The following is a 14,159-nucleotide window of genomic DNA, read 5'->3' as shown; positions in this document are numbered from 1 at the left end:
TCTGGATTATTTCCCTTCTGAAACAAATGAGGGATAAGCATCCCTCATGGAGCCTGGCTTTTGCACCTTATCTACAATGTGGGATTATCTGTGAGTGTATGGTTGTAAATAATGTTAACTAAAATCCCCAATAAAACAGCTTTTTTTACTCCCATGGTGTAGTAAAATAAAAAACAATATTGATGTCGGGATACAATAAAGAAAAGCTAATGCTGCTCTTTGCTGATTCTAACAGTGAGGATGGAGAAAGAAGCAGAAGAAGAAAGAATCCGCAGGCATAAAGCAGCTGCTGAGAAAACTTTCCAGGATGGAATTGCCAAAGCCAAACTGGTGATGCGCAGGTCCCCTCTTGGCACTGATAGGAATCATAACAGGTGGGAAAGGAAATGACCACGAGCTTCCATCTCTTCCCTGAGAGAGGGGCTGTGTCACATCCCATCCCCCAGGAAGGGATTGATAGGGAAGGTATATGGAACTGGGGAGAAGAGAGAAGGGGATATTATTTGTGTATATGGAGTGTAGTGGCTGGTTGCATACCCAGCTTTTTGGAGCCTCCCCATGGAGATCAGGACCAGTGGAGGTTCAAGTGCAGGCATTGGGTGCTCAGGAGCCTCATTACAATCTTTTCTTTTTTTATCATATTTGTTGCACAGGCATACTCTTGGAATGGATTCTAAGCAAAGCTTTTCCTGTTTATCAATCAGCTGTGCTAACATAAAGATATGTGCTTCTCAGCTCAGATGCTTCTCCCCTCAATGCAAATAAAAGTGTGTGTGTGTGTGTGTGTTTAACTAGCCAGAAAAGGAAACAGCTACCTATTAACACATATTTCTTGCAGGTACTGGCTGTTTTCGGATGAAGTTCCTGGCTTGTTTATTGAGAAAGGCTGGGTACATGACAGTATAGACTACAGATTTACCCTTCCCCACCAGAAAAAGGAAGATTTGAAGAAGGACTGCAGCCCTGGAGGTATGGTCTCTTGACGATATTTCCTGTGCTCTGATACTTCGAAGGAGTCATGAGTGTGAAAGAACTGTCTAGTCTGATTGTTTTCATGGGAATACTCTGATTTAAGCCTCCTTTTAACTCTAGAAGTCTGCATCCAAGAGGTGCTGGTGATATTTCCCTTCTGCTACTGTGGTTCTGGAGACTTGCCTGCAGTGTCCCACCTAAGGACTGTGGAATACAGTCTCCTCTCCCACAATTAGTGAGCTTGATGTCAGTTAGTATCATCCTTCTAGTTCAACTCTGACCCTGCTGAGTTGCAGCATGCCAGACCCATACACAGTTAGCCAGTTGTGCTGCAGACTGAGCGTATCCATCACACTGCTGATATTTTGCTGGTGCCAAGACTCCCAGATCAGCCTGTGGAATAGTAACAAGTTAAGTCTAAGTCTGTTAGATACACATGGGTTTGCTGATTGAGGTTATTTTGGTGAACATCCCTCTAGCACTTCCTCTCAGCCTGCTCTTCACCTTTGCTGAATGCATAGGTGAGGTGCAAGGGACTTGTTGAACTTCTAATGCTTCCTCTGTGATTTTTCCTGGCTGATTTGGAGCCTGGATCCTGGAACCTCACAAGCTTGAACAGGCACAAAAGTCCATCTGTACAGAAGGAAACTTAAGAATTCCATGTAGAAATAGTTCTTGGGACAGAAGACCCTGCAGTAATCTGACTCAGCTGAGTTTCAGTAGAGATCATTTTGTAACATCACATTCTGGCACCAAGTCCATCTACAGCAATCCTACAGGGGAGAGCTTATCAAGTTAGATCCAAGCCCTCACCTGATGGAATTGTCTTAGACAAGGGGCAAACTAGACACCTGTAGAGGAATGGAACAGCATGAACATACAGTGAGATCCTTCATCCAGGTGTAAACTTTGCAGCTACCTATGTCTTGGATACTGACTGACCTGGAGGTGCATCATTCCGAGCTCCTCTGTGGGGTGTCTTTTCTTGCAAGAACTATTTTCAGATATTGACCAGCTGTGTTCCTGATCAACTTCTTGCTTCCAGGTGATTTAATCTCTCAGCTGCTGCTGCAGCAAATGGACAGGATTTCAGCATGTTCCTTTGGACATTCAGGCCTTAACAATCAAAGGCCTGAATGAGTAAAGATTTAAATTCACATCAGAGTGTTGTCTTGAGATGCTCAGAAATAAAAATTCATGCTGCTTATTCCTCCTTTGGTTTTAAAAGTGGTTTGTCAGCATACAGCTAAAAAATGAAGGTAGTTTTATGTATTTGGAATAGTAGGAGTGCTGCTCAGGAATGTACCTGAGCTTGTGCTTTTCTTTTGCAGAGAAGCGGAAGAGCACAGGCAGTGATGGCCGAGGGAACAAGCTGCACCGCTCCGTGCCCACCACAGACCTGCCCCCTGAGACCACCACTCCCAAGCAGGGCCAGAACTTATGGTAACACACTTTTTCATGGCTGCAAAGTACTCAAAGAGTACAAGTCAAGGAATCTAGATGGGTTTATTTTGCTAAACCCTGCTACAAACCTCTTCCTCTTTCAATGCTGGGCAGTTGGGTTGGTTTAGCAGCTCCCCAGGCCACTGTTGCTATTATTACTGACTACCCTGCTAACAGCTCAGCCAGTCCAAGAGCCAGTGGAACCATCATTCATCCTAATCAATCATACAAAGCCAGTATAAATTAAGCTATTAAAATGCTTCTTTGATGTATTGCTTTTAAAATCCATGACAGCCTGTTGACAGCCTGTTATCCCTTTAATGCTTCCCAATGCCAAGCAATGTCTTTCAAGTGAATCAAATCTACCTTTGAGCATGTTTGATTGTAACCTGCTCCGGTAATTTGCCCTATCAGTGTCCTTAAAGAAATTCTCTGATGTTGAATGTTGGTCTGTGTGGTAAGGAGTGCTCATCAGTGTCCCCATGCCAGAAAACCCTAGTTAAACTTTACCTGTTAACTGCTGTGGAATATTATGTATTTTTTAGATAACACTGAGGATAACTGTCAAAAAGTATGTGCTTCTGCAGCTCCCCTCTTACCAGTGATCGTCTCACAGAGTTCCACTACTGGCACACAGAGTGAGGTTGCTTGGTCTTTGAAAAATAGAGTTGAACTCATCTCCAGAAAACAGTTGCAAGTCAGAACTACTTTACTAAACATGTACCTGCTCCCCCACCAGGAACTGTAAAAGAGACTGAAATTGTTGGTGTCTTGATTTATCTGAACCATCAGCATTGAGTGCTGACTTTTGGTATTGCTGTCATGGCAGCAGGTCATAGGGTATCACAGAGTTCCTGTGCTTTCCTTGGCTGCCCCATCCTCCCATGACAATTCCCCACCAGTCTGGGCCTTTGCACATCTTGCCAAAATTCAGGCAGTTGGGCTTTCCTAGGGAATGCGTCCTGCACAGGGAATATGATCCACAAGAAAATCCTCTGCTCTTCCTAACTGCCTCTTCTAATGCTTGATCTTTATTGAGCAGAGATGGCAAGGTGTGTTCTAGGAGTAGGACCAATTCTAAAAGGAAAACAGTAGCTTAGATTTACAGAGTATATTGCTAACACTGAGAGCAGCGTAGAGCCACATTGAGTGAGTTAACACAGAATTCCTTCAACTTGTGACTCCATGCTGAACTTGAAAAAGCACAGTATTTGATCTGCTCATTCAGGTTGGCAACTCCCAACAACATTCTGAGGGAGATCAGTGTGGTGACAGGGGCAGGAGTGCTGTATGGAGTAATCAGTCTAAGCCTGGGGGGAGCAGCTCTTGGCACCAGATCCTGGACATACACGGTGCTGAATTATACTGTCACTAAGAGTTGCTTTGTATGGAGTGACTGTAATGTATTCTCCTTTTATAAAAGAAAATAACAAAAAGAATTAAGCTTATTTTTTTAAAAAATGCCTTAAATGGCAGCCAGAAGCCCAAAACACATTCAAAGAGATTTGCCCTAGAGTTTCCATATTAAATGATCAGAGCAAGTGCTGCCTCCTAACTTTGGGGAAAAAAAGGGGTTGAATAACTTGGAAACAAAACTGTAGCAGCAATAACACAACATTTTGAGTTCACATTGGGATAAGGAAGCTGCTGAAAGTAAGAAAGCTTACTTAAAATCTGTGGTAAATATCAGTGAAATAAATAAAAAGAATGATAAAGTGAAGTACAGACTAAGGGCAAAACAATTTTCTTTTCCCTTTGGGGAATGATCCTGTGTTACAAAATCCATTGTTACAGGGTCTGCCTTTGGAGAAGAGGGAAGCTCTTTGTATGAGAGAATAATTGGCTAAGAAATACTAAATAAATTACAGAAATACTCTTAACTTGTATGTTCAGCAGGGAGATGGAGAGTAATGCTAGAGGAATCTAGGGTAGTCTCCTAAAGAAGTTTTCTTTGATAGAGAAAAGAGGGATTGGGAAATAAAACTAGCAAATGGCAGTTTTGAAATAGAGAGGAAAGTGCTGCAGCTGAGATACACAACTGGCTGCTACCAACTGCTGTGGATCTGTGAATTACACCAGTCGACAAATTGCTAAAAGAGAAGTTAATTGAGAAGTAGGAGACACAAAGGTAATTGTCCTGGCGCACAGAGGAGACCTCAAACTAGCAGATGCTGCAGTCTGGAGGGGTAAGTTGAAGAACTGTCACTGCATACCTGCTCTGCCTTTTGGCCACTATCAGACACTGAGCTGCGTGGGGGGTTTCATTGGCCTGGCCGTTACACCTTAATTTCTGTCCTTTCTCATCCCTGCTAGGAAGGACTTTTAAGTGCTGACAGTCACAGTAGTTGCTGGTTTTTTACAAGGGTCTTGTGCCTGTGTGCACTGTTCTGCCAGGCAGGGGGAGCCGTGCAGGTGGAGAATGTGAGCCAGGCATGGGCCTTGAGCATGGGCACAGTGGCAGCTTCTCAAATGACGCATGACCCTTTCTCATTGAGTTCTGTGCAGGCTGCCTCTCCCTGACTGATAGGGCACCCAAAGCCATGCCTGCAGCTCAGCAATAAGGTCTCTCAGCTGAAAGGCTTTTCGTTAAAGATCTGGAACTGCTTAGAGTCTGCTTGCTAAGTACCTGTCTGACATCTGCCACCATTTACATGTAAGCATTCACAGAGAGCCAAGTGGGAGGCTGGGAGCTGTTACTTCAGTGGTTAGCCAGAAGCTAGAACTTTGCTCTTAGTAAATCCATATTCCTATTCCTGTTTTTTCATGTGGGCCCATTGCCTTTGATCTCAAGCACTGCTCTGAGCATAAATGGTTATGGAAGAGTCTCCTCCTTGGCTGCTTTTTGCACAGTCCTTGGACACCATGAGGAGCCCTGAGACCACACTGCAGTCCTTGGATATCTCTGTGTCCTGTTGTTTAGAAATAAGGACATGTCCAGCTATAACTCATAATTTTGTCATGTGCATGGGAAGGTTCATTTCTATGTGTTCTGCTTTAAGTCCTGCTGTTTCTCTTTTCCAAGTGGTATGTGGAACATGGGATTGAGTAGCCTCAGAGTACATATAGAGCATTTTTAGCTGTACCCTTTTATACTTTGGAGTGATGAGACTTTGAAATGAAGCACCAAATTAACGCTGAATAGTTGTATTTCACAGTCCTGCCCCTTTTCCCCTTGAGGATGGGAACTGGTAGGGCACTGATAAAAGGAGAAATAGATTTATACTTACGTTAAGAATTATATAAACAGTATCTCACAGAAGTGGTTCTGCTGTCAGCACTTTGTCCCCAAAAAGAAGAGGTTCCAGTGTTCTGTCCTAAAAGTGCAGCATCATAAACACTTGGTTACTTCTGTCTTCTCCAGACAGATGGACCACTCCCTCTCTTCACCTTGTGTTCCATTCACACAGATGTTAATCCTTATTAAAAATCTCCTTGTTCTGGGCACATAGGCTCCAAAGAAGTCTCTGTCCACATCATAGTGCTTGTGGGCTGTGTACTTCCTGGTCTTTCCTGCAATAACCATGAGGGAATCACAGCCTTGGGAGGATATTAGTGTACAGGAGACTTCTTGCTCATCCTGGTCAGAAAGGAGTTGAATTTTGGAAACGGTGGCATCTCTGCAGAGTAACTGCCATTGTTCTCCATCTGTTAGGAATTCAGCATGGTATGGCAGGTCCCTCCTGCAGACAATTTGAGTTAACCATGAGTGGGTGCTGACAGACTCCATTCTCACACCTATGCTGTACAGATGGAGTTCCCCTGTTTCCACCAACCCTCCAGAGCAGGTACTGGTCCTAGGCTCCTCTAGATGTTGTCCTCTCAATTTTGTTGCTCCTTAGTTCAGGTTTTAGACCTTTCTGTGTCCCTTCTGGCCTGTAGCCCAAGAACAGGTAGGAATATTCTGAGTGAATACTGAATACAAGCATCCTTTTGACCTGATGCTTGTGCCTTCTGTTCTGCTTGATGACCAGTCTGTTGGCTTGTGCTGCCAGAAAGGTCAGGAGAAGAATCTAGGCTGTTCTTTAGGAATACAGAAGCCCTTACACCAGTCAGGATTTCCCCCTTGTAGATGAGTTTGAAGACCCCCACTTAGTTTTGTCTTTCTCAAAGGGATCTTTCCCATCCCTCTGGAGTGTGTAATTAACTTGTGCTAGGCCACATGAAGGGCACCAACTGTCTTACCATCCCTCTCTGCAAGACTCAATTTTGCATCTCCATTTAAAATAGCAGTCTATGTTATGATGTCCATGCTCCCAACCTGGAGGTGGTTGAGCTCTGGCTGGACATGCAGGTAATTCCTACAGGTAGGGGGTCCTGGAGCTAGTCTAGGAAGCAGGAGCTGTGGCTGCACTGAGTAGCAAGGGGTCACTAATAAAACGAACATGATGTCTCTGATATGTTTGTATTTTGCAGATCAGGCTTAGGTTCAGGCTTAAGTAGATCAGTTCCCTGTCCCAGAAAGCAGTTCTTACTCTCAGGGTGAACTGGGAAGATTTAATTACCTGTTGCAGATGCTCTTCCTTCCCCGTCTTATGTCCTTTTCAGCAGAAACAAAGTTGTTCCAGGGCTTAACTCTGGCTTTCTTAAAAGGGTGGGAGCTGCTTTCTGCAGCTGCCCAGCAGCCTATGTTGTCTTCCCCCAAAATACTGGAGAATAGAAACCCTACACGATGACTGTCTCCAGTACCCTTTCCTTTTTACAGTGTGACAAAACAGTGCAGTGAGTTCCGCTCTTTGTTTGTCTCCATGGGAGAAAGCAGGGAAGGCTCAAATGTGGTCATCTTGAATATTTTTCTAGTTGGTTTCCATGATGGATCACCAGCAATGTCTGATGTTGTTTTATCATGACCTGGGCAACCCATCTCAAGGTAAATATTTCTGTGCTGGGTGGCTGTAGGGCAGATGATTTGGGGTGTAGTTTATGCCATTCCCAGGTGGTGACAGATTCTAGTGGATGAAGGATATCTGAAGCTGCTCTGTCCTGTTCCACAGGGAAAGGTGCAGAGAGAGTAGTGGTGCCCAAAGGTTTTGATCTCAGGGTGCAGAGTACGGATGCTCCACAGGGTCAGATGTACTGAAGCAGATGACTGACTAAAAAACATCCTCCTTGCGTTGTTGAACAATCCATCTTGTGTTCTATTAGAGTAAGGAGATTTCCTTGCTGGATGCATATTGTGAGGCCTTTGCCCTAGTAGGACCATGCATATTCATGGCATTATGGAGTATTGTCAGATATGGTATTTAGTAAGCATTTCTACTAGAAAAATAAGCATTGTGGAGACTGGTATTCCAAGAGGAGCCACAGCAATATCTTTCTCTAGTTGTTGCTTGCCTCATCTGAGCTTGTGCTCAGAACAAAAGATTAGATCTGGAATCTTCTTGTAAGGATCACAGAGTGGTCCTTTGCAGTTGTTTCCAAATAAGGTTGATTACCCTGTTTCCTGTATTCTCTCTTTTAATGAGCAATCCTCTAGTAGAATATAGGGAATTAGTCATATTTTCTGTAAACAATCTCTGAAGCTCGAGTTGAATTCAAATCCCATCAGATGAAGAGGCTCCATGGTTTCCTGGAGTAAAGTTGGAAAGAAGGAAAGCACAGAATTTCAGGCTGTCTTAAAACTCATTTAAATGTACAACTCAGCATGCTAACAGGATTGTACTCTGGAATTTGTGAAAGAATATCTGATTTACAGTACTCTGTAAAAGTATTCCCCTTTCAGGTTGGACTAACTGCCTGATGGCAGTTAATCCTCAAGGATTTCTGAGCAGGAAGGTTTCATGCTGTTCAATATGGTTTTCAGATTCTACACTTGAGCTTTCAAGTTTGGGCAAACTTAGAGAGGAGGCCTTATGCTCTTGCAGAGCCTGCACAGGCACACAGCACCAGCAACAGCAGTTGTGGGATCAGCTAGGACAACCCCCTTTTTAATCTGGGGACTTCTGGTTAACGAGAGAAAATGTGATTAAATTGCCATACTGTCAGTGCGTAGTGTGTTAGTCTTTTCTAGTACATCTGACGTAACATTCAGATCACTTAAACTAACTGCAGAGTAGTGAATGGAATCCCTGAGGTAGACAACTGAATTAAAATGTCAACGTTTTAATAAACTTAATGAGGAAAATACTTTCATTAGCCAATTTTGTGTTTATTTTGATTCTGTTTTTCTTACCCTGGAGTTTGCTACATTTGGGGACCTTGAAAAGAAGCCAACCTGAGTCAGAATTCTTCTACCATCATTCCTGGAAGTGTTTTACCTTGCTCCATGGGGTCAGGATATAGGTTACCTCTTACCCCTACCTACTGATCCTTGGGAACTATTTAGAAGAAGAAATTGTATTGTCACATAGATACCCTAGGTAATCTAGGTGCTTTTTTGTATCTTTCAGGTTTCTCTGTGACAGTCAGAAGGATTTGGATGAGCTGCTGGATTGCCTGCACCCCCAAGGAGTAAGGGAGAGCCAGCTCAAGGAGCGCTTGGAGAAAAAGTGAGCCTGCTCCTTGTTTTTCTGTGTGTGCCTTCTCCAAGTCAAAGCATGTCCTTGGCACAGCAGTCCTTGCCATTCCTGGGGCAGCTTCCCATGCTGGGCTTTGATTGTTCCTGTGCTGAAGAGGGGAGGACGTTCAGGTTGGGTAATTACTGGTTTTGTTGGGCAGATTATTGATGAATAGCACTCTGAACAGTGAGGAAGTTCTGTTAGTCTTTAAATTGCTCCTTGAAACCAGGAACAAAGGCAGTGCTGGTTGCTCTGAGCTAGAACTGCCACGTGTGTCTTTCAAAGAAGGTTCTGAACTGTGGTCATAGGTCTCAGTGGAGACCATTGTCCCAGAGCCTGCCCAGCTCCTGGGACAGTGCTCTGCCTGTACTCAAAGGTTGAGTTTGACTTTCCAGGTATCAGGACATCATGCATTCCATCCATTTGGCTCGGAAACAGAACTTGGGCCTCAAATCTTGTGATGGCAACCAGGAGCTGCTGAACTACCTCCGGAGTGATCTGATTGAAGTTGCAACGCGGCTGCAGAAGGGAGGCCTGGGATATGTTGATGTGACACCAGAATATGAAGCAAAAGTGAGTGAACAGGCAAAGTACTGAACAAGACAAGTGTGAGATGATACTTTCTGTGGAAGGTCTTCAGTCTTTTGTTCTCAGAACAGATGAGCAGGAAATCGGTTTTCTCATTTGTCCTTTAAACAATTATTTTTCAAGATTACAGAGCTGTTGCCTTTGAGGTGGAGGTGGGTCATAATGTTGGAGCTGAGTGTCCTGTTCCCATGTTTTCATGACAGAATTCTTTATGGAGCAGAACTCCATAGCTGATTTTTATCTTCTATATCAAAGCCAGCATGTCTTGTTCAGACAGCAACAATATGCTGATTCTATAACCAGGTGTGGCAGGTAACCACACTACATTAGATACCAGGGTGTCAATTTGCAGACCCACTTCAAGCAGCAGAGAAAGTAATATCCAGCTGTTATGGGGTCATATGCTCTTCCCAACAGGTTTGCTCACTGGAAAGCCTGAAGGATTTTGGAGAGTGTGTGATTGCACTCCAGGCTGGTGTTGTTAAGAAGTTTCTGCAAGGTTTTATGGCCCCTAAGCAGAAGAGAAGGAAGCATCAAGGAGAGGATTACATTGCCAAGGCTGAGGAGATAGATGAAGACAAGAAAATGGCAGAAGAAGCCAAGGTATTGTTCACCTTAGGGCTCTGTTTTGGTCTTGCAGTAGAACTCTTTGAGCAGTAGCAGTGCATTTCATGGGGTGCTAAATCTCGAGCAAATTCCTCCCTTCATATTTGTAGGTGAGTGTGTTTGGTGTTTGTGGAGCCAGGTGTTCCATGTTTATTTTGAGGAGTAAATGTATGGGGAAAATAAAAATAATAGTGAGAAGTTACTTAATTTTCTCTCTGTGAATAGGAAATGGGTCAAGTTCCCTCTATACAGTTCTGCTTAAATAAAAGTACGTTATGGAGCATTTTCATAGAACTTAATAGGAATTGTATCTGTCAGAGAGAATTGAGGGTGCTTTGGTCCACAAAGAGAAGGAGAGACATGTTGAGTCTCTGGTGACTTCAAGGGAGTGAGATTCAGATAAATACCACATTAGGCAAAGGGAGATGCAAGTTGTTGGATGTGTGGAGGCACTTGTGGAGATGTCTGGGCAAACAGGCTGCATGTGCCTCTAGGAGAAAAGTGGTATTGTGGGTCTAAATACATATCCCTCCTACTAAAAGGTGTGGAGAGGAGCTGCAGAGGATTGGGAAGGGTACTGCAGGCACTTGTACTGCCCACCAGTGCTACACCCTAACAGGGATTCTTGTATTCAGGGGTAGTTTGTATGCACTGAGTTGAACAGGACATTAAAGCCACATGACAAGACTTTCCCCAGTGCCCTCAGCTTTGCCCTGACTGATCATTGACTTCATCAGAGGCAACAATATCAGAATTGGATCAGCAGAAGTACTTGAAAGTCCCAACTTCAAAAGGAAAGAATATTTCTTCATGTGTATTTACCTGAAGGGAGTAGGAAAGAGAGGTGGAGAGAGACTAATTTACAAGAGCTTGTAGTGACTAGGGGGAATGACTTCACACTGGTGTAGAGAGGGATAAGAGCTGATGTTAGGAAGAAATTTTTCCCTGTAAGAGAGGTAAGGCCCTGGTACAGGTTGCCCAGATAAGCTGTGGCTGCCCCATCCCTGGAAGTGTTCCAGGCCAGGTTGGATGGAGATTGGAGCAGCCTAATCTAGTGGTAGGTGTCCTTGCCTTATGTCCAATACAAACCTTTCTGAAAATCTGTGACTGATGCTGGGGGTACTATTTTGGTGTGAATCTGTGGGGGTTTTTTTAAAGCTCCTGTCAGTATATGCTGACCCCTTGTTTAAACATCAAGTCTTTTCTGAGCTGTGCCATTGCTGTGTTAGCAGGATAATTTGGATAGGCAATAGAAATTTTCACATTCCTCAGTTGTCCTGAAGTATTTAAACTTTGCTAATTTTGAATCTTTCATCCTAAGTGCAAGGGTAATGGGAGGATGCTGTGTCCTGAAAGCTGTCAGCAGGATGGAGTGCTATAAAAATCGGTGAGGTCTGAGGCAGAAAGTGCTTGGATCAGCACATTTCCAGTTTCTACAGCAGCACTGTATTGTGCCTTACTCCAGTCTGCCTTAGAGCTCTAATCATGAGGGCTATAGCTGTCACACACACTCAAGGTAGCATCAGATTTACTGCAACATAATCCCAATATGTGATTGTGCAGGTTTCCCTCCCTCAAGCACTGGCTTTAGTGTCATGCCATTCTCTCTGGAGCATTTATTTATGCAATGCAGTGCTTACTATTTCATTCAAACTTTTTTAGACCTTCATGGTAGTACAAGCAATATTCAACTTTTTTGGGGGTGTTCGTTGGTTTGTTTGGTTTGTCAATTTTTTTTTGATCTCTGTTTATCTGGAATAAGTTTTCTTTTTACCAAGGCAGAAAACTTTTACAGCTGACCTTGAAAGAGCAGTTGTAAAAGTTTTTAGATACAGTTCTTAGATACAGATATTAGATACAGTTATCTGTTGAAAAACCCTGACTGCCAGCCAGACTGTTCTGAAGTGAAATATCCTGCATAGGCCAATAATTATGAAGCCTTGTGAGCCAGAACTGTACTGAGAGTACATAGTAGGTAAAACAGAGTGTAGCTGCACTGGAAAAACACACTCCATGTACTTCCAGACTATAGAGGAAGAATTGTAGCCCTGTGGTATGGCTATGTCTCATTTTCCCTCTGAGAAACAAGTTATGGCTTAACAGATACCCATTTGCTGACATAATTGTCTGTACTAAGGGTTCCTGCTGGCTCAGCTGCATTGCTGGAGCTCACACTGCTGAGTGGCAAAGGATTGCAGTGAGACCTGACTTGTGGCTGCTCCTAAAAATGAGGCTGGTGCCTCTGGTAGTGCAAACATTACCGTTTCCATTGGCAGTAGTATGCTGGACTGTCCCAGAATAGGACAGGGAATATGTGACCTCACAGCAGCATGAGCAGAGTAAAGGATGTGGATGGGTTATCACCCCTGTGACCCGTGTTCAGCAGTCTGTGCAAGGGGAGGGTCAGTCTGCACCTGCAGACAATCCCTAGAGAGCGGCTTCACAATGAAGCAATTCCAGTTTTAGCTCTTCCAAGGAGTTTCAGCTCAGGGTCCAAGGTGAGAGCCTTTGTATCCAGAGGCTGGTCTACCTTTATCAAAGAAGGTGTTTTCTATCACTCTGAGGTTGACATGTGACTGAGGACTTCTCATTTTATTCTGGGGGATGCTTTTTGGGTTTGTTTTCCCTGCTAGGTTGCTCCTATTCCGTCAGGAGGGGATTTAAGTGACTTCTTCCAGTCTCCCGTTTTGCTTTGTTGGCAGCTGGAACTCCCTTGGTACTGGTGCTGCTCAAATGCCAGAATCTCATGATGCTTGGGAAGGAAGGCTAGAAATCTGTTAAATTCCACGGACCTAGGTAGAAATATCTCAGCAAAACTTGCCAACAGCTTTTGCAGATTTATCTTGGCCAAGCAGTTACTCAGTATGTTAACAGCAAAACCCATGGAGCAGTTCTTTGGAAAATCAATTACAGAATGTGTGAAGCACCTCAACAATATCCTGCAAAGAAAGAGCACAGAGCTGTGTAACCTCCACAGTGGGCTGGGCAGCTTTCCGTTTGTCTCTGGTGGTTCTCCAGGATCCACACCAGCAACAGCAGTATGGATCTCGACATTTCAGAACAGTTTGTGTGTTTTTCCAAGCATCTAATATATGCTGTGCTTCCTCAAATTCAGTCAGAGGAGAATGTGCAACTCTGCAAAACTCCTGGGTTTTGTTTGGCTCCCAAATTGCTGTCAGCTGCAGAGTTCAGATTTTCCCATCAGACACTTCACTATTTGTTTTTTCATTCTCCTGGGGTAGAAGAACATTAACTTAAGGCCTATTATATTCCTGTCATGTCTGGGCCATTGCCTCGTTGTTGTACAGCGCAGGATTACCATTGGAGAGTGATGTCTCTGGATAACTTCTGTCCTGCTGTGCATTTCCGATTCATCAAAATGGTATTTCCAAACCTCCTGAGCTGGATCTATGGTTTCCCATTGGCCTTGCTCTGTGCAGACCATGGCAGGTGCCCTGGTGCAAAGCTCTCCTTTGATGCTGTCACCCTCATTCCCAGTTTCTGGGATTTCAGATAAACTGAGGCCATCCTGTCTCAGGGGAGCAGCTGATTTCATATTTGGGGGTCCAAATGCCTGTGCAGTGTGATTGTAGCTGCTGGCACAGGGTTACCTCTGTCACCTGAGCAGCTCAGGGACCACAAGGGTGTTGGTGAGGTCCAGGTGCCTATGTGGTACCCACTGGAGGGCAGCACAGGCCGCTTCAATCCTCCTTCTACTGTGATTGCCAGCTGTTCCACATCTTTCATCCCACATTTTACAGTGCTAGATTTCTGTCTTTTATTTTCTTAGCCTGCTGATTATTTGGATTAGACGTTCAGAGCAAGAATTCAGTGGAGTTCTTGTAGGTTGATTCAGCCTGACCATGAAATATAAAATAGTCGACTGTTACAAACAAACTGTCTGATCCAGGGAGACTGGATATGGATAAACCACAACCAGAACTGCTGAGGTGAAAGAAATACCACAGATGGAAAGAAATATCAGAATTGAACTTTAGTTTTGAATGGTCCCAGCTAGGGAAATAAAAGCATCTTTAGGCTGAAGGGAGCTGTGTC

At 44.0% G+C, this 14,159-nt stretch overlaps 2 protein-coding genes across 3 annotated transcripts in view; both read left to right on the top strand.

Annotated features, from left to right (window-relative positions):
* Positions 1 to 14,159, top strand: part of NSUN5 (NOP2/Sun RNA methyltransferase 5) — a 95,744-nt gene that overhangs the window by 17,635 nt on the left and 63,950 nt on the right. The window lies entirely within an intron of this gene.
* The window catches only part of BAZ1B (bromodomain adjacent to zinc finger domain 1B), a 42,576-nt gene that overhangs the window by 17,628 nt on the left and 10,789 nt on the right, over positions 1 to 14,159 (top strand). For both annotated transcript variants that reach the window (XM_079324757.1, XM_079324756.1), the window contains exons 8-13: positions 236 to 374; positions 839 to 969; positions 2,304 to 2,415; positions 8,802 to 8,900; positions 9,305 to 9,482; positions 9,915 to 10,100. In XM_079324757.1, coding sequence (XP_079180883.1) covers positions 236 to 374; positions 839 to 969; positions 2,304 to 2,415; positions 8,802 to 8,900; positions 9,305 to 9,482; positions 9,915 to 10,100 — 845 coding nt within the window. The remainder of the gene's footprint in view (positions 1 to 235; positions 375 to 838; positions 970 to 2,303; positions 2,416 to 8,801; positions 8,901 to 9,304; positions 9,483 to 9,914; positions 10,101 to 14,159) is intronic.

Source organism: Erithacus rubecula (genome assembly GCF_903797595.1).
Source record: "Erithacus rubecula genome assembly, chromosome: 22".
In the NCBI taxonomy this organism is placed as follows: Eukaryota; Metazoa; Chordata; class Aves; order Passeriformes; family Muscicapidae; genus Erithacus; species Erithacus rubecula.
This window is presented reverse-complemented; position numbering and strand designations above follow the sequence as displayed.